Genomic DNA, 20,311 nt, shown 5'->3' on the forward strand with positions numbered 1-20,311 from the left:
GCGGGATCTCTCTCTCCCCCCTCGTTCCTGAGTCTCTCTTTCTTCTCAACCCCCTCCCCCCACCCCGTCGTCCAGGTGGCAGTGCCCCTGACCTGCTGGGAGGGACCACGTCAGCCAATGTGGGCTACCCGTCCTTGGACCGTTTCTCCGTGGGCCCCGTTGCTGTCTCCTCCTCTGGCCCTGCCCCCTCTGCCCAGCAGCCCTACTACGCGCCCCTGGGGGGGGTGGGGATGGACCCCCGGGCGGGGGGCCAGCAGCCCCACCCCTTTGGCTTTTTGGGCAAGGGCCCAGACGTGGCCAACGTGAGCAGCTCCTTCCCCACCATTGACGTCTCCGAGCTGTTCGGTGCCGCCTTCCAGCTGGGGCAGGGGGACGGGGCGGGGGCTGTGGGAGCCGGAGGGGGTACAGTGGCCCCTGCCGTGGGGCCTGCCTGGCCAAGCCAGACCTGTACCTGGGGAGCGAGGGCCCCAGTTCCATGGACCAGTTCCTGAGCGACACCAACCTGCTGGGCCAGGAGGGAGAGTGCGTCAGCCTGGGCTCCATCGACAACCTGGATTTCCGGGAGCTGCTGAGGCAAGAGGCAGTCACCCAGCAGCCCCAGCAGCAGCAGCAGCATCAGGCCCCAGCTCCCAGCAGGTCCCAGTTGCCTGATTTTGGCCTGGACGGGCTGACCAGCAGCCTGCAGACAGCCACACTGATGAGCTACTCACCTGATCTGCTGAAACTCATGGCCAGCAACCAGGAGGATGGGAAGGCCGAGGCCAGTGAGAACACCCTGAATGGGGGCGACCTGGAATCCGCTGCCTTCTTGCCCGACCCCTCGGTGGAGGACCACTTCATGTCGATCTTCACCCACAGCTTCGACCTGATGAACTCCTCCGAGATTAACAAGATTTATGAGACGCAGTAGCTAGCCAGCACCTGGGCCAATACCCATCACCTCCATTTTAAAGTTCTCATCGTAATGGTCAAGTCCATCTTCTCCAGTCACCCAAACTCCTCTTCCTGTCTGTCTCTCTTCGTCCGCTTCCCATTCTCCCCACCCTCCTATCCTCTACCTCCCCTTTCCCATTCTCCCCCACCCTTCCCCTTTCTTTCTATTGCTCCCCAAACTCTTGTCTGTTCCTTTTTCTCAACCCACTTTCCCTTCCCTTTCTCTCTCTCTCCCCTTTCTCCCTCCCCTTTCTCCCTCCCCTTTCTCCCTCCCCTTTCTCTCTCTCCCTCTCCCTCCCCTTTCTCTCTCTCCCTCTCCCTCCCCTTTCTCTCCCTCCCCCTTCTCTCTCACTCCCTCCCCCTTCTCTCTCACTCCCTCCCCCTTCTCTCTCACTCCCTCCCCCTCTCCTTTCTCTCTCTCCCTCCCTCTCCTTTCTCTCTCTCTCCCTCCCCTTTCTCTCTCTTACCCTCCCTATCTCATCCAGCCCCATTACTACTGCTTCACCCCTCCTCCCCTCCCTTCTCTTTACTTCTGCCTCTGATAGATCCCCAATTCCGGTCTGGGATCCATCCCCCAATTCCATCAATCCACTGGCGATGGCCATGTCTTCAGCTGCCTGTAGTCCCAAGCTCTGGAATTCCATCCCTAAACCCCTCTCTTTCTCTGTCTGCCTGGGCACATGTCTCTCTCTTTCTCTGTCTGCCTGCCATTTTGCAGACACGCCCTAAGAGATTTTGGCAAAACATCCCGGGTTGCTTGATAGCTGAAGGCACGCCCGCCCACGGTGGAATGATGGGAATTGTGACTCCCCAAGGAAGGCCAACATTGGCGCAACTGAGGAAGATTTCCTTCCCTCTGCTTCAATCAACATTATAAACCTTGTAGATATGATAGGGACATTTTATTGTCGAGTTTGTATATTGCTTCACTGAATGGAGGTCAGCTTTTGTGGACAGAGAGAGAGAGAGAGAGAGGGAAGTGCCTTTAAATGGTTTCAGAATTGTCTATTGTAACCACCACCAACACTTTTGATTTATACAGACCTATTTCTGACATCAAACACTTGTTTTGAACATGGGATTATAAATCCTTCATTAATGGATAGTACGATTGCAAACCGAATAGCAAATTGAAGCGAGCCAGACGTACCCAGCAGACCAAGTCTTAAAATGGCGCAGGCCTTGGTTGGATCTACTCCCTCCAGCCTTTAATAGAGGCCTTTCCCTGGAGCACTGCACTCTGGGAAAGCTGATGCCTCCATCTTGTTTTTGCACAGAGTTCAGAAAAGATTTGCGAGCACATCGCCACGTTTGGAGCTATCAGGTGAGGCTGAGTAGGCCGGGGGATCTTTTCCCTGTAACGCCAGAGCTGAGTCATAGAATCCCTGCTCTCTTCCCCCCCCCCCCCACCGTCCTGTAACTTTGCATTTCCCATGGCTAATCCACCAAGCCTGCACATCTCCAGACACGATGGGGCAATTTAGCATAGCCAATCCATCCTAACCTGCACATCTTTAGATAGTGGGAGGAAACCGGAGGAAGCTTATGACCTTTATAGAGAGGTAGGGCTAGGCTGAACAGCCAAGGTCCGTTTTCCCCAGGGTAGGGGAGTCCAAAACTAGAGGATATAGGTTCAAGGTGAAAGGTGCGACTCCACTTTCAAGGAGCTATGACCCTGCACTCCAAGGTCTCTTTGTTCAGCAACACTCCCTAGCACCTTAATTAAGTGTACAAGTCCTGCTAAGATTTGCTTTCCCAAAAATGCAGCACCTCGCATTTATCTGAATTAAACTCCATCTGCCACTTCTCAGCCCATTGGCCCATCTGGTCAAGATAAAAGGGACCCAAGGGGCAACTTTGTCACAGAGAGGGTGGGGCGTGTACGGAATGAGCTGCCAGAGGAAGTTGTTACAACTTACAGCATTTAAAAGGCAGCTGGATGGGTATATGAATAGGAAGGGCTTAGAGGGATATGGGCCAAGTGCTGGCAAATGGGACGAGATTAATCTAGGATATCTGGTCGGCGTGGACGAGTTGGACCGAAGGGTCTGCCTCTGGTGTTGTACAACGCTACGACTCTAAATGACGAGTCGGAAGACATGCTGGCTGTCGGTGCGAGGGAAGAAATTGCCAATCCCGAACCCAAGCTCGGGATTAGAAATCTCATTCGTTTCTTAGAGTCATAGAGGTCTACAGCACAGAAAAAGACCCATCAAGTCTACACCAGCCAAGAGCAGGCTAATCTAATCCCATTTCCCAACGCTTGGCCCATTTTCTGAAGGACTACTTACTGCCATATACCTTTTGTAAGATTCTGCACTTTTTTTTTGTATAAAACAAACATTTTCATCACGTAGGGTTCTGTTTCCTTTTGAAAAAATTAAACACAGCTACCCGCTCACCCTGGGTACAGGTAGCGAGATTGAGGAAAGGCAAGGAGATTCTCGTTTCAAAATGACACCAACAAAAAAAAAATCACTGGGAGGGGGGGAAAAATGTCACTGGAGAGGAAAATGGCGGTGCAGCCATTCCAGAAGGCTGTGCATCAGCGAAAACCCTCTATTAAAATTGACCCTTCTCCTGCCTGACTGGAGTTTTTGGTCAGACTGACCTGACTGACAATTTTGGGAGCACAGTCGAGATTAGAGTGGTGCTGGAAAAGCACAGCAGGTCAAGCAGCATCGAAACGTCGATTTTCCTGCTTCTCGGATGCTGCCTGACCTGCTGTGCTTTTCCAGCACCACTCTAATCTAGAATCTGGTTTCCAGCATCAGTAGTCATTGCGTTTACCTATATAAATAGGACAGGTTTAGAGGGATATGCAAATGGAGCTAGATTAATTTAGGATATCTGGTCAGCATGGATGCGTTGGATCAAAGGGTCTGTTTCTGTGCTGTGCAGCGCTACGAATTAATCATGGGAAAGATCAGACAGTCAATACCAAATCTAACTCTCTCAAGACTGGTAACAGGGCAATTTCAGGAGGGAAGGAAGAGCGAGGGCAAACCCCGCACAGCCCTTGACTAAGCTCTCCCCCTCCCCCAGCCATAATTGTGGCTTTTATTTCCTATTTTTAAATTCACCTCACGGATTGTGGAACCGCTGGTGAGTCCAGCCTTTATTACCCATCCCTAATTGCCCCATGAGAAGACGGTGGCGAGATGCCACAATCCATGGGGGGTCGGGACACACTATGTTGATTGTCTCCCGTTTGAGATGGGGAATTCCGGAATTCTGACCCCCTGTATTCACTGCCCTTCTCCTTTGGGTAGGATAGGGTTGAGGAGTTGGAAGGTGCTGTCGAAAGAGGGTCGGGTGAATTTCTTTAGCACCTCTTGTAGATGGGATGTGCTGATGCCACTAAGCGCCCAGGAGCAGATGGTTGGCACCTCATCCACAATCAGGCAGCCTCTTGTCACGGTTGGTATTGAGCTTCTCGAGTGCCATTGAAGCTGTCCCCATCCAGGTGATCAAGGAGACACTCCTGACTCGTGCCTCATCGAGCGCGGACAGGCTCTGGGGAGTCAGGAAGTGAGCTACAGGATTCCCAGCTGCTGACCTGCTCTTGGAGCGATCGTCTCGGTTCAGTTCCTGGTCAGTGGTGACTTCCAGGATGTTTGCTAGCGGGGAATTCTGTGACGGTCAAACCTCCAGGGGAGGTGATTCCAGGCGGTCGCTGCCTGGGGACGTTTCTCGGGACCGGTAGGCAGTGACGGTGCAAGCTCCCCAGAGACCACGGTGGGGGGGGAAGAGACAACGGCGTGAGCCGATGCCTCTGTTCGACCCGGGTCACCGCTGTCCCCTGGACGATAACTCTTGTCACTTTCCTGAGGGATTCACGCATGACCCTCCCGAACAGATTATAGCTAAGGCAGACGCACGCTCAGCCACCCACCTGGCGCAGGAATGGGCTTTGTTGTAAAGTGTCCCCTCCCACCGTTGAACAGCTGTACAATAGCAACTGGGTTGAGGGGGGTCCCGGGATGAAACGGAAACTCTTAATCCATTCCTACTCTGCAAGTAACTCTAAATAGAGTTCGAGACAGACCAACCATTCTAGCTGTAGTTGCATAAGGTCCCCATACTGCAGTTAGTTCCTACAAATAACCCTGTGGTTATGTGTTCATTAGCGGATGTCACAATGATGTAGTGTTTTTTTATTAAGCAAAATAGGATTCTTTTAAATAAATAGTTAAAATTGAAATTTGGTGTCGTGGTGTTTCTGTGAAGTCACCTTGGCGGTGAGCTGGTTGATTCATTTGGGACAGCAAGAGATTTGGGAAGGAGTAGATTACTGCAGAAGCTAGAAACTGCACTGAAAACAAAAATTGCTAGAAATCACAGAGGCTCAGGCAGCATCTGTGTAGAGAGAGAGAGAGAGAGAGGGCAGAGAGCAAGCAAGCTCAAGTTTCGATGAAGAGTCATCGAAAGCCCAAGTGATTAGGAAGGGTGAACGTGGGCGAGCGGTGCGTGGATGTAGAGATGCTTGCTGCAGTGAGACCCCCCCCCCCCCCCCCCACTCAAAGAGGGAGTTAGCTAGGTTCACCCCACCAATTCCTGAGATCACTGAGGTTCGCCTCATGGGGCAAAGTTGGGCTGCCCTCCCCAGGACTTCAGGAGAATGTGATATTATCGAAACATATCCTCAGGGGTCCCCTGACAGATGCAGGAGCAGGAGAGATGAAGAATTAAAGTTGCAAAAATAAAAAGGGGTCTTAGGGAGACAAGGGACAGTTTCTTGGGGGGGAGGGGGGTGTCATTAATCGGTGGAATTTTCTTCTCTGGGGAGCAGCGGAGGCTGCGTCAGACAGTATAATCAAGGCAGGTTTTGATTGTTGATTAAGGGAATCAAGGATTCCAGGGAGGGGGAGGGGAATAGGAGGAAGGTGGGAATCAGGGCACATTCTCATTGAACAGTAAGGCGAGCCCGAGGGGCCAATCTGATGGAGCACCTGACCCCTTGCTCCCTCCCTGGCGCAGTGCTAAGCCCTGGACACTGGGCAGGAAAGAGCCCAGGCTCCATTTTGGGCCTGGGTTCTGCTTGCTAATTGAAAAGGAGGGGGGGAGGGGGGGGGTGAAGAGTGAGAAAGAGATTGAACCAACTCAAGTTCTGCTGTTCGCCGATCTCTCCAGTGGCGAGAGAGAGAGAGAGAGATTCGGGCTGGGCGATCCTTTCAATGTGGGTGTACCAAAGAGAGCAGGCAGAGGTCACAACAGACTGAAAACGCCAGCCGTCCCCTCTGTGAGCTGTGTGCCTGGTGCTTGCCGAAGCACCCAAAATCTCCAAAGGCACTGGGGAGAAGCACTCGCTTTTACTTCTGGTGGGACGGAACTGGGAAGCGAAAGCTGAACTAGAGCTGCTGAGACACTTCCCCGCTAATAGTGTGTGGAAGCTGTGGGTGGAGAAGGACAGGACCGGGCACAGAAACACGGTTGCAGCGCCAAGAACGACAAGGCCGAGGGGTGAACCAACAGAGCGCTGCAGAATTCTCACACGCTGTGACAACAGTAGACACGTCCCCTCTTGCCGGGGGAAGGGGGACAACGGGGTTAAAATAAATTCAAAACTGTCAGGTAGCCACGGCGAAGATGTTTCTGCTCGTGGGCAGCATTGGAATTAGGGGTCACGCAGAGAGGACAGTCTGCGATAAATGCAGCTGGGGAGCCGCCTTCATGCAGAGAGTGGTCTGAATACTGAACTCTCATTAATGATGTTTAGTGCAAGGGGAATGGAATATAAAAACGGGGGCATTTTGAGTTGATTGTGTTTGGTGAGACCACTTCTGGGTGTTGACAGCTCTGACCTTCTGATTTGAGAGAGACATCGCTGCATTAACTGGTTCCTGAAACAGCCAGGCTTAAAATAATATGCCACTCAGGTAAGGCTTGCACACATCAGGACTGACAACGCCAGAAAACCAAACTGGGAAAGGGAACACCAATTTATACAGCATGGGATGTACCTTCTGAGGAATGGTTGGGTCAAACTCACTGGAGTTTCAGGGGAGAGGGAATCTTATCGAAACACACAAGATCCCATAGGGGGCGGGACAGAATCCAAGAGAATGTTTCTCCTCATGGGGAGTCTAAAACTGAGACGGGGTTGGGGGGGGGGGAAATCCAGTTTAAAATAAGGAGAATCCTATTGAAGATGGATGTGTGAACTTTAATATCCGCCCCCCGATGCGAGTCTGCAGAATGTGCTGGAGGCTGGGTCATTGACTACATGTAAGGCTGGGGAACTTTGCTGACAAACTAACAAAAGGGTATTGGGCATGATGTCCTTCAGGGAAGGAGGTTGTCTGGTCTGGCCTACATGTGACTCCAGACCCACAGCGATGGGCAACACATGCTGGCCCGGTGAGCAACACCCACATGCCAGGAAGGAATTTTTAAAAACATATCAGGGTACATGGCTTCGAGGTCAGTCAGACCTTAACAATAATAGTGCAGGAGGTTGGATGGCCTATTCCTGCTGTTTGTTTCTCAGGAGCGGCAGTGGTCACATCACCAGTGTAGTGAGTGAGAGCTCTGGGTCTAATGTGCTGAGGGGCTCGAATCCCAGTCAAAAGCCTGGAATTAAAAAAGTCACCGAACGATTGACGGCAAAACCCGACTGGTTGGGCATTGCCCTTGGCAACCGGAAAACCTGATTGGTTAGCCATCGCCCTTGGCACCCAAAACCTGACTGGTTGGCCATCACCCTTGGCAACCAGAAAACCCGACTGGTTGGCTATTGCCCTTGGCGACTGGAAAACCGATTGGTTGGCCATCACCCTTGGCAACCAGAAAACCCGACTGGTTGGCTATTGCCCTTGGCAACTGGAAAACCGATTGGTTGGCCATCAGCCTTGGCAACTGGAAAACCCGACTGGTTGGCCATCGATCAGCTCACCTCATTTGGACCATCCTGTGTGAGACTGAACTGTCCTCGATGTGACCCCAAGCCCAAAGTGGACGGGCAGGAAGTGCTGGGGAAGACCACAAGGCCCACGCATGAATGGGATTTGTTAACCCCCAGGGGAGTGGATGAGTTGAAGAGCACGGATGGATTTAAAGCGGGGGGGCAGGGCGGCCAAGAAGGGAGCAGGGTCAAAGACAGCACGAGCCGAACAGCCTCCGTGCGGCATACACCCAACCGTGGCAAAAGGCTGGCCCCTTGTGAGCAGGAAAAAAACCCGGATTGACCAAGCTGACACGGGCTCATTTTCTCTCTCTCGCTAGTTTCTCTTGAATCTGTACATTTGAAAAATAATAACAATTAACAAAAAAAAACCAGACCTCCCGGGCAGTGGAGGTGGGCGCGCGGTTAGGTGAGTTCAGTCATGGTCACCTTGCAGGTAATGCGGGAACGTCGGGGGATGCACTCCAGGTCATAATGGCTCTCGTAGATAGTGGGACACAACTTCCAGCGGTTACCCCGATAAAGCCCCAGGTAGGTGTAGACATCTGGCTTGTAGGAGAGCGGGCACTTGATGCCCGCAGCCCGAATGGCAGCATCCAGGTTCACCACCTGGCTCTCGTCGGTGAAGTCATCGCCATACACGCAGATGACGTGCTTGGCCCCCGTGTCGGGGCAGTAGGGGCTGACCTTGGCAGAGGGCAGCTTGCCGTCCAGCACCGCCCGCGCCAGGCTGGCCCAGGCATGGTCCACCTTGAAGCCGGTGGCGAGGTGCATCAGCCACTTGCCGCTCAGCACCCGCCGGTTCAGTGCCAGCTCCTTGATGGTCTGGAAGGTGACCGGCCGCCCACTGTCCTGCAGCCGCTCCCAGTCTTCCTGCAGCCCCTCGCAGTCGCCTCGCTCGGGGGACGGCGAGCAGCCCGGTCCGCAGACGGCGATCCAGCCCACCGGCTCGGCGTTGTGGTCCGGGTCGCCGTTCCGGAAGACCCGCGACGGCCGGTTGCTGTCCAGCCAATCGTCGAACTCTGCCCGCGGCGTCTTGCGGGCATCGAAGACCACCCAGGGGTCCATGTCGGCCGCCATTGCCTCCGCTGCCAGGTCACGCTCGACCTGGATCGGCTCGGGCCCCTCCTCATCCGGATTGCTCATTCCGGCTTCCTAAACCAGGCAAAAGGGAGCGTGAAGAGTGAAAGGAGGACGAGACATTCTCCGCGGCCGAAATGTGCAGGCCAGTGAGTCACCACTTCGGGGGTGGGGGGGGGGGGTGGGGGGAGGGGGCGACACACTGAAATAGCACTGCACCACCCCCAGGGGGCGACACACTGCAATAACACTGAGCCACCCCCCGGGGGGGGGTGACACACTGCAATAACACTGCACCACCCCCAGGTGGCGACACACTGCAATAACACTGCACCACCCCCAGGGGGTGACACACTGTAATAACACTGAGCCACCCACGGGGAGGGGTGGGGGAGGGCGACACACTGCAATAACACTGCACCACCCCCAGGGGGTGACACACTGTAATAACACTGAGCCACCCACGGGGAGGGGTGGGGGAGGGCGACACACTGCAATAACACTGCACCACCCCCAGGGGACGACACACTGTAATAACACTGAGCCACCCCCCCGGGGGGGGGGGTGGGCGACACACTGCAATAACACTGCACCACCCCCAGGTGGCGACACACTGCAATAACACTGCACCACCCCCAGGGGGCTACACACTGTAATAACACTGCACCACCCCCAGGGGGCTACACACTGCAATAACACTGCACCACCCCCAGGGGGTGACACACTGTAATAACACTGCGCCACCCCCCAGGGGGTGACACACTGTAATAACACTGCACCACCCCCAGGGGACGACACACTGTAATAACACTGAGCCACCCCAGGGGGGGAGCGACACACTGCAATAACACTGCACCACCCCCAGGTGGCGACACACTGTAATAACACTGCACCACCCCCAGGGGGCGACACACTGCAATAACACTGCACCACCCCCAGGGGGTGACACACTGTAATAACACTGCGCCACCCCCCAGGGGGTGACTCTGTAACCTCTGGGGCAGTGCCCAATGAGCTGCCAGTTTGCTGTTTTTTGGGTTGGTGTGGGGACAGTGATCTCTTCAGACTGGCAGTTCTCTTTCTCCAGGAGGCTTATAATGGAGTCTCTGTTAAACAGATATTGTGATTGGTTAAGATGTCTGTCCAGACTGTAGGGTCTGTTTCCATGCTGTCTCACTTGATAACGCTATGACCCAGCATTCCTGGGGTTGAGGGTTTCGCCAGGGGAAGGCTGAAGTCACTCAGGATGCTCACCTCGACCTGGCTGGAATTAGAGAATTGCTCCATTGTGTCTCCTCTCAGACTCCCAGAGCCCACCTGCCCCGACCCAAAACCTGCTCCAACATACAGCACAAAAGTGGCAAGGGAACCCCTTACCTCTTCTGACATCCCCATTCCTACCTGGTGGCAGTGATCACTGACCCTCAGCACACCCTGAGTACTGATCCCCCGACAGTGCCCGCTCCCTCAGCACTGACCCTCCGACAGTGCCCGCTCCCTCAGCACTGATCCCCCGACAGTGCCCGCTCCCTCAGCACTGACCCTCCGACAGTGCAGCACTCCCTCAGCACTGACCCTCCGACAGTGCCCACTCTCTCAGCACTGACCCTCCGACAGTGCGGCACTCCCTCAGCACTGACCCTCCGACAGTGCAGCACTCCCTCAGCACTGACCCTCCGACAGTGCCCAGTCTCTCAGCACTGATCCCCCGACAGTGCCCGCTCTCTCAGCACTGACCCTCCGACAGTGCCCACTCTCTCAGCACTGATCCCCCGACAGTGCCCGCTCTCTCAGCACTGACCCTCCGACAGTGCCCACTCTCTCAGCACTGACCCTCCGACAGTGCCCACTCTCTCAGCACTGACCCTCCGACAGTGCGGCACTCCCTCAGCACTGACCCTCCAACAGTGCAGCACTCCCTCAGCACTGACCCTCCGACAGTGCGCGCTCCCTCAGCACTGACCCTCCGACAGTGCCCACTCTCACAGCACTGATCCCCCGACAGTGCCCGCTCTCTCAGCACTGACCCTCCGACAGTGCCCACTCTCTCAGCACTGATCCCCCGACAGTGCCCGCTCCCTCAGCACTGACCCTCCGACAGTGCCCCACTCTCTCAGCACTGACCCTCCGACAGTGTGGTACTCCCTCAGCACTGACCCTCCGACAGTGCAGCACTCCCTCAGCGCTCACACTGAGGATCTCAGCTTGGATTTTGAGAATCCAGCTCTGGAAGAGTCATGTTCGGAGTAGAGAGTTGCATCTCCTCACAGAGAACAAGGGGCTGGGAGGCAGTTTACATCCAGTGGTGGGGGGGCAGTCAGTGGATAACGCACTGGCTTGAAATTAAAGTGAACTTACCGTAAAGCTCCTTGGTGTCTGGACTAGAATCAGTTCTCTGCGCCTGTTATCCAGATAGTACCAGAAGCCGTGGATGTCGTCTGAGACTCAATCTGGTGGAGGAGAAAATTAATTGAAGTGAAAAGTTGCACTTGGCAAATTGGCAAATTGAACACCACCGAGGAAGCTTTGTACCAAGAGAATTCTGGAAGAAATTCAGAGGAACTCCGATTAAACACTATTGTTGCCAGCAAGGCCTGAGCAATTAGCTCTGAGGAAAGATCCCTAGTATGACTGGTCTGAGGAGAAGGAACACTCTCTGGGAATATCAGGACCTTCCCAACAGTGGTAGACAGAGCAGATGAGCGGCCTAGCAATACGGGTCCTTCAACAGGCCAGTAATTGAAAGAGCTTTGACTCACTTCTTGGGAAAAGGATTCCACGTTCTAACAAACCACTCTGAGAAAACGGTTCTCAGAGTTTCAGCCTTAAAGTGGGGGGAAACGACATAAATTCATTATTATTATCTTATTCTTAAATCATACCCCCTAGTTGCATGCTTCCCTTTGAAAACAAACATCCTCCCAGTATATCACCTCTACAAAGTTAGATGTCGCACGATACCAGGTTATAGTGTCCCACTTCATCTGACGAAGGAGTCATGTTCCGAAAGCTCACGATTTTAAATAAACCTGTCCAACTATAACCTGGTGTCGTGTGACTTCTGACTTTGTCCACCCCAGTCCCAACACCGGCACCTCGAGCTCATAATACCTATAAAGCTCTTATATGTTTCAGTCAGGTCACCTTGTGTGAACCACAATGGGTACAGGCATAATTTGTTCAACTTCTCGACAGAAGAGAAACCATCCACCTCAGGAATGAATCAAGTAAAACCTCCCAGAACTCTTTCGAAAGTGATCGTTTCTTGTTTCCAGTGAAGACTTCAAAAGCTGCATCCCAGGTATGGCCTTAAGAACATCCTGCATTAGACCTTCTCCACTCAAATATTCCATTCTCATAGAATTCCTAGAGTGTGAAAACAGGCCAATCAGCCCATCGAGTCCCACCAACCACCCAGGCCCATGCTATAATCCATGACTAATCCACCGAGCCTGCACAGCCCTGGACACTATGGGGCAATTTAGCATGGCCAATCCACCCTAACCTGCACATCCTTGGACACTATGGGACAATTTCCCACGGCCAATCCACCCTAACCTGTACATCCCTGGGCACTATGGGACAATTTAGCATGACCAATCCACCCTAACCTGCACATTCCTGGACACTATAGGACAATTTAGCACGGCCAATCCACCCTAACCTGCACATCCCTGGGTACTATGGGACAATATAGCATAGCCAATCCACCCTAACCTGCACATCCCTGGGCACTATGGGACAATTTAGCACGGCCAACCCACCCTAACCTGCACATCCCTGGGCACTATGGGACAATTTAGCACGGCCAACCCACCCTAACCTGCACATCCCTGGGCACTATGGGACAATTTAGCACGGCCAACCCACCCTAACCTGCACATCCCTGGGCACTGTGGGACAATTTAGTACAGCCAATCCACCCTAACCTGCACATCCCTGGACACTATGGGACAATTTAGCACAGCCAATCCACCCTAACCTGCACATCCCTGGACACTATGGGACAATTTAGCACGGCCAATCCACCCTAACCTGTACATCCCTGGGCACTATGGGACAATTTAGCACGGCCAATCCACCCTAACCTGCACATCCCTGGGCACTATGGGACAATTTAGCACGGCCAACCCACCCTAACCTGCACATCCCTGGGCACTATGAGACAATTTAGCACGGCCAACCCACCCTAACCTGCACATCCCTGGGCACTATGGGCAACTGAGCACAGCCAATCCACCTTAACCCATGCAACTTTGGGTTGTGGAAGGAAACCAGAGGAAACCCACACAGGCACGGGGATCGAACCCAGGTCCTTGGCGCTGTGAGGCAGCAGTGCTAACTACTGAGTCACCCGTCGCAATAAACAGTAATATGACATTCAACATCCCAAACACCTGCAGCTTATCTCTGCACAATTCGTGTACCAGGAGAACCTAGATTGCTCAGCACCACCAAGTTGTGAGATTGCTCTCCATTTAAACAGCATGCTGCTTTTCTATTCTTCCTCCCAGAATAGACGAGGCCACATTTATCCACATTAAACATATTATAGAGTCATAGGGATGTACAGCATGGAAACAGACCCTTCGGTCCAACCTGTCCACGCCGACCAGATATCCCGACCCAATCTAGTCCCACTTGCCAACACCCAGCCCATATCCCTCCAAACCCTTCCTATTCATATACCCAGCCTCTTAAATGTTGCAATTGTACTAGCCTCCACCATTTTTCTGCCTGACTTTTGCCCCTTCACCTAACTTGTCCATGTCTCTGTGCAGACTCCCTATGTTCTCCTGACAACTTACTTTCCTTACTGGAGAAACTCACCATCTACAGAGAGAGACAGATTTGAGCCTCGGGTGGCTTCTTCAGAACAGAAAGATGTTGGGATTTTTAAAAAATTCAATAGAGGCTCATTATAAAAGACAAAGGGATTGTTAATGGTGAAGAGGAAGGATATTGTGAAACTTGAAAGGATTCAGGAAAGATTTATGAGGATGTTGCCAGGGTTGGAGGGTTTGAACTATAGGGAGAGGCTGAACAGGCTGGGGCTGTTTTCCCTGGAGCATCAAAGGCTGAGGGGTGACCTTATAGAGGTTTATAAAATCATGAGGGACACAGATAGGTCTTTTCCCCAGGGTGGGGAGTCCGAAACTAGAAAGCATAGGTTTAAGGTGAGAGGGGAAAGATTTAAAAGGGAGCTATGGGGCAACTTTTTCATGCATGCGTGGAATGAGCTGACAGAGAAAGTGGTGGAGGCTGGTTACAATTACAACATTAAAAAGGCATCTGGATGGGTCTATGAATAGGAAGGGTTTAGAGGGATGGGGCCAAAAGCTGACAAATGCAACTAGATTAATTTAGGATATCTGGTCGGCATGGATGAGTTGGACCGAAGGGTCTGTTTCCATGCTGTACAGCTCGATGACTATTTGCGTAAGTTAAGGTTTGAAAGGGGAGAGATGGGTTTCTCTATACAGACAGCAAAGTAAACTTGACATCAAAGGTGACAAGACTGTGTGTGTGGGTAGGGATGGGGCTGAAGAGAATCTAAGGAAAATGGAGAACAGACATAAAGGCAAATCAGTTTCTGAATTGGAAATTGAATCCTCCGGGCTGTGAGGTGAAGGAAGTGTTGGAAAAGGAGGTATGGTTCATAGAATCAGAGAATCCCTACAGTGTGGAAACAGGCCCTTCGGTCCAACAGGTCCACACTGACCCTCCGAAGAGAAACCCACCCAGACCCATTCCCCGACCCAATTATCCGATATTTATCCCTGCCTAATGCACGTACACATCCCTGCACACTATGGGCAATTTAGCATAGCCAATTCATCTCACCTGGACATCTTTGGACTGTGGGAGGAAGACGGAGCATCCGGAGGAAACCCACACACGACACGGGGAGAAGGTGTAAACTCCACCCAGACAGTCGCCCGAGGGTGAAATTGAACCCGGGTCCCTGGCGCCGTGAGGCAGCGGTGCTAACCACTGAGCCACCGTGTCACCCCTTGAACTTGCATTGTGCCTCACCGGAACATTGCAGCAGCCCCAGAACAGAAATGTCAGCTTGAGAGCGAGATGCTTTATTGTTAGGGCAAGCGGCTGGGAAAACAGGCTCATTTCTGTGGACAGAGCGGAGGTGTTCCGCAAGACAGTCACCCACTCTGCATCAGTCTCACCAATGTAAAGGAGACCATATTGTGAGCTGCGAACGCAGGAGGTAAGGTTGAAGGATGTACAGGGAAACCCTGCTTCTTCTGCCAAGATGTATATGGGGCCTTAGAGGAAGGAGGTGAACGGGCATATTCCACAACCTCACAACCAGACAGATATAGCGATGATTGCACAGCGTTCGGCACCATTCACGCTGATTCACTCCTCAGATACTGAAGCAGTCCGTGCTCAAATGCAACAAGATCTGGACAATATCCAGGCTTGGGTGGACAAGTGGCAACTACCATTTGCACCACACAAATGCCAGACAATGACCATCATCAATAAGAGACACTCTAACCACCAACCCTTGACATTTAACTGTATTATCATCACCGAATCCCTCACTGTCATTTGGGGTTACCATTGACCAGAAACTCAACTGAGCTCACCACATAAGCACAGTGGCTACAAGAGCAGGTCAGAGACTCGGGATACTGCTGAGAGGAACTCACCTCCTGACACCCCAAAATCTATCCACCATCTACAAGGCACAAGTCAGGAGTGTGATGGAATACTCCCCACTTGACTGGATGGGTGTAGCGTTTGAGAGTGTGTTGCTGGAAAAGCACAGCAGGTCAGGCCCTTCTTCAGGAATTGAAGCTTCCGGCCCGAAGCTTTCCTGCTCCTCGGATGCTGCCTGACCTGTTGTGCTTTTCCAGCAACACACACTCAACTCTGATCTCCAGCATCTGCAGACCTCACTGTCTCCTGGATGGTTGCAGCTCCAACAACACTCAAGAAGCTTGACACCATCCAGGACAAAGCAACCTGCTTGATTGGCACTACATCTACAAACATTCAATCCCTCCAGCACCGGCCATCAGGAGCAGCAGTGAGTACTATGTACAAGATGCACGGAAGAAATTCACCAAAGATCCTTAGACAGCACCTTCCAAACTTATGACCACTTCCACCTAGAAGGACAAGGGCAGCAGGAATTTGGGAACACCACCCCCTGCAAGTTCCCCTCCAAGCCACTCACCATCCTCACTTGGAAACATACTGCCAATCCTTCACAGTCATTGGGTCAAAATCCTGGAATTCTCTCCCGACCGGCATTGTGGGTCAACCCAGAGCAAGTGGACTGCAGCGATTAAAGATGGCAGCTCAGCACCACCTTCTCAAGGGAAATAGGGATGGGCTATCAATGCTGGCCAGACAGCGACACACACCTGTAACCCTTCTAACTTTCTCCAAGGTAACGGAGAGATTGTTCAAAAGGAGAATGAGCATAGGTGGGAGCAGGCGGGTGGTGGTGAATGGAAGCTGTGCAGATCCCTTTTCAAGGAAGGAGGCAAGAGCCTTCAGGGCTAGGACAAGGAGGACCTGGTGACACCGTCTGGGGACAGGCAGTGACCCCAGAGACACCATCCGGGGACAGGAAGTGACCCTGGTGACACCGTTCAGAAAGGGTCCCTGGCAACACTTCCCAGATACAGGGAGAGTCCCGAGCAATACCGTCCAGAGTGGGTCACTAGCAACATCCTCCAGGGATGGGGACGGCCCCTAGCAACACTCTCCGGGGATTGGCAGAGCACCTAACAATGCCTCCGGGGTCAGGGCGTGTGCCTAGCAACGCCTGTCGGGGATGGGGAGGGCCCCTAGCAACGCCCTCTGGGAACAGGGTGGGGCCCTAGTAACACCCGCCAGGATGGGGAGTACCCCTAGCGACACCCTCCGGGAATAGGGAGGGGCCTTAGACACGCTTTCTAGCAACCTCATCAGAGGCCAGGGCATGTTCCTAGCAACCCCATCAGGGATAGAGACGCTCCCTAGCTACACCATCTGGGAACAGGGAGTGTCCTCAGCAACACTCTTTGGGGATTGGGAGGACCACCAGCAATGCCCTCATGGGTCAGGGAGGGTCTCTAGCAATACCCCCAGGGGACACAGAGGGACCCTAGCAACATCCTCCAGGGTCAGTTATTGTCCCTAGCAATAGCCTCAGGACACAGAGAGGGGCCCTAGCAACACCTTCCGGGGTCAGTGAGGGTCCCAAGCAACGCCCAGCAGGGTCAGTGAGGGTCCCTATCAACACCCTCCAGGATCAGTGAAGGTCCCTAGCAACACCCTCAGAAAAGAGTGAGGGTCCCTAGCAACGCCCTCCGGGGTCATTGAACGTCCTTAGCAACACCCTCCAGGGTCAGTGTGGTCCCTAGCAACACCCTCATGAGACAGATATGGTCATAAACAACACCCTCAGGAGACAGTGAGGGACCCTAGCAACGCCCTCCAGGAGACAGTGAGGGTCCATAGCAACACCTCCGGGGTCAGTGAGGGTCCCTAGCAACGCCCTCCGGGGTCGGTGAGGGTCCCTAGCAACACCCTCAAAAGACAGTGAGGGTCCCGAGCAACGCCCTCAGAAGACAGTGAGGGTCCCTATCAACACCCTCCAGGGTCAGTGAGGGTCCATAGCAATGCCCTCCAGGAGACAGTGAGGGTCCCTAGCAACACCCTCCAGTAGACAGTGAGGGTCCCTAGCAACACGCTCTAGGGACCCTAGCAATGTTCTCCAGGAGACAGTGAGGATCGCTTGCAACGTCCTCCAGGAGTCAAGTGAGGGTCCCTAGCAACACCCTCCGGGGATTAAAAATGTGTCGCTGGAAAAGCGCAACAGGTCAGGCAGCATCAAAGGAGAAGGAGAATCAACATTTCGGGCATAAGCCCTTCTTCATGAATGAGGAGGGTGTGCCAAGCAGCAACACCCTCCGGGGACCCTAGTAACACACTCCAGGAGACAGTGAGGGTCCCTAGCAACATTCTCTGGGGACCCTAGCAACGCCCTCCAGGAGACAGTGAGGGGCCCTAGCAACACCTTCCAAGGGTCAGTGAGGGTCTCTAGCAACGCCCTACGGGGACCCTTGCAACGCCCTCCGGAAGACAGTGAGGGGCCCTAGCAACGCCCTCCGGAAGACAGTGAGGGTCCCTAGCAATGCTCTCCGGAGGACAGTGAGGGGCCCTAGCAACGCCCTCCAGGAGACAGTGAGGGTCCCTAGCAACACCTCCGGGGTCACTGAGGGTCCCTAGCAACGCCCTCCAGGAGACAGTGAGGGGCCCTAGCAACACCCTCCGGGGTCAGTGAGGGTCCCTAGCAACACCCTCTGGGGTCAGTGAGGGTCCCTAGCAACACCCTCCGGGGTCAGTGAGGGTCCCTAGCAACACCCTCCAGGAGAGAGAGAGGGGCCCTAGCAACACCCTTTAGGGTCAGTGAGGGACCCTAGCAACGCCCTCCAGGAGACAGTGAGGGGCCCTAGCAATGCCCTCCAGGAGACAGTGAGGGGCCCTAGCAACACCTCCGGGGTCACTGAGGGTCCCTAGCAACGCCCTCCAGGAGACAGTGAGTGGCCCTAGCAACACCCTCCGGGGTCAGTGAGGGTCCCTAGCAACACCCTCCATGAGACAGTGAGGGGCCCTAGCAACGCCCTCCAGGAGACAGTGAGGGGCCCTAGCAACGCCCTCCAGGAGACAGTGAGGGGCCCTAGCAACGACCTCCGGAAGACAGTGAGGGTCCCTAGCAACGCCCTCCAGGAGACAGTGAGGGGCCCTAGCAACACCCTCCAGGAGACAGTGAGGGTCCCTAGCAACACCCTCCAGGAGACAGTGAGGGACCCGAGCAACGCCCTCCAGGAGACAGTCAGGGGCCCTAGCAAAGCCCTCCAGGAGACAGTCAGGGTCCCTAGCAACGCCCTCCAGGGTCAATGAGGGTCCCTAGCAACACCCTCCAGGAGACAGTGAGGGACCCTAGCAACACCCTCTGGGGTCACTGAGGGTCCCTAGCAACACCCTCCAGGAGACAGTGAGTGGCCCTAGCAACACCCTCCGGGGTCAGTGAGGGTCCCTAGCAACACCCTCCAGGAGACAGTGAGGGGCCCTAGCAACGCCCTCCAGGAGACAGTGAGGGGCCCTAGCAACACCCTCTGGGGTCAGTGAGGCTCCCTAGCAACGCCCTCCAGAAGACAGTGAGGGTCCCTAGCAACGCCCTCCGGAAGACAGTGAGGGTCCCTAGCAACGCCCTCCAGGAGACAGTGAGGGGCCCTAGCAACGCCCTCCAGGAGACAGTGAGGGTCCCTAGCAACGCCCTCGAGGAGACAGTGAGGGTCCCTAGCAACGCCCTCGAGGAGACAGTGAGGGGCCCTAGCAACGCCCTCGAGGAGACAGTGAGGGGCCCTAGCAACACCCTCCGGGGTCAGTGTGGGTCCCTAGGAACACCCTCCAGGAGACAGTGAGGGTCCCTAGCAACGCCCTCCAGGAGACAGTCAGGGTCCCTAGCAACGCCCACCAGGGTCAATGAGGGGCCCTAGCAACGCCCACCAGGGTCAATGAGGGGCCCTAGCAACACCCTCTGGGGTCACTGAGGGTCCCTAGCAACACCCTCCGGGGTCAGTGCGGGTCCCTAGCAACGCCCTCCGGAAGACAGTGAGGGTCCCTAGCAACGCCCTCCAGGAGACAGTGAGGGGCCCTAGCAACGCCCTCGAGGAGACAGTGAGGGTCCCTAGCAACGCCCTCCAGGAGACAGTGAGGGTCCCTAGCAACGCCCTCCAGGAGACAGTGAGGGTCCCTAGCAACGCCCTCGAGGAGACAGTGAGGGTCCCTAGCAACGCCCTCGAGGAGACAGTGAGGGTCCCTAGCAACGCCATCCAGGAGACAGTGAGGGTCCCTAGCAATGCCATCCAGGAGACAGTGAGGGTCCCTAGCAACGCCCTCCAGGAGACAGTGAGGGGCCCTAGCAACGCCCTCCAGGAGATAGTGAGGGGCCCTAGCAACGCCCTCCAGGAGACAGTGAGGGTCCCTAGCAACGCCCTCCAGGAGACAGTGAGGGGCCCTAGCAACACCCTCCGGGGTCACTGAGGGTCCCTAGCAACGCGAGGCCGGACTCCCTCCCTCCCTCCTTATCCCGAAGCTGTCCCTCCCTCCCCCGGCCGTTCCCGGTGATGACCGTTTACCGGTGATGTTTTTGTTTTATTGGGAGGGGGCGGTGTTGTTGTTGTTGTTGTTGTTGTTGTTGTGAGTGTGGTTTCCGCCGCTCCTTTAATCCTCGCTCTGTGAGGCTCTGGTCCCCCTCCCCGCCCCGCGGGCTCTCCCTCTGAGTCTCCGATCCGAGCAGGCGGCCGCTCCGGGCACCTCCTTTATCCGAGAAAGCCGCGACGCCGGGCCCTGAAGGACCCCCCCCCC

At 54.4% G+C, this 20,311-nt stretch overlaps 1 protein-coding gene and 1 pseudogene across 1 annotated transcript; one reads left to right on the plus strand and one right to left on the minus strand.

Annotated features, from left to right (window-relative positions):
• The window catches only part of LOC140457077 (uncharacterized), a 50,470-nt pseudogene extending 45,333 nt beyond the window's left edge, over positions 1-5,137 (plus strand).
• An 860-nt stretch (positions 5,138-5,997) lies between these two features.
• On the minus strand, positions 5,998-20,273 carry c31h11orf68 (chromosome 31 C11orf68 homolog). Its single transcript, XM_072551049.1, has 3 exons — positions 20,083-20,273; positions 11,276-11,367; positions 5,998-8,992 (listed from the first exon to the last, which is right to left on the minus strand). Exon 3 carries the CDS (start codon positions 8,981-8,983, stop codon positions 8,243-8,245), a length of 741 nt encoding a protein of 246 aa, XP_072407150.1. The 5' UTR covers positions 8,984-8,992; positions 11,276-11,367; positions 20,083-20,273; the 3' UTR covers positions 5,998-8,242.
• Positions 20,274-20,311: the final 38 nt, after the last annotated feature.

The sequence above is a fragment of the Chiloscyllium punctatum genome, chromosome 31 (assembly GCF_047496795.1).
Source record: "Chiloscyllium punctatum isolate Juve2018m chromosome 31, sChiPun1.3, whole genome shotgun sequence".
Taxonomy (NCBI): Eukaryota; Metazoa; Chordata; class Chondrichthyes; order Orectolobiformes; family Hemiscylliidae; genus Chiloscyllium; species Chiloscyllium punctatum.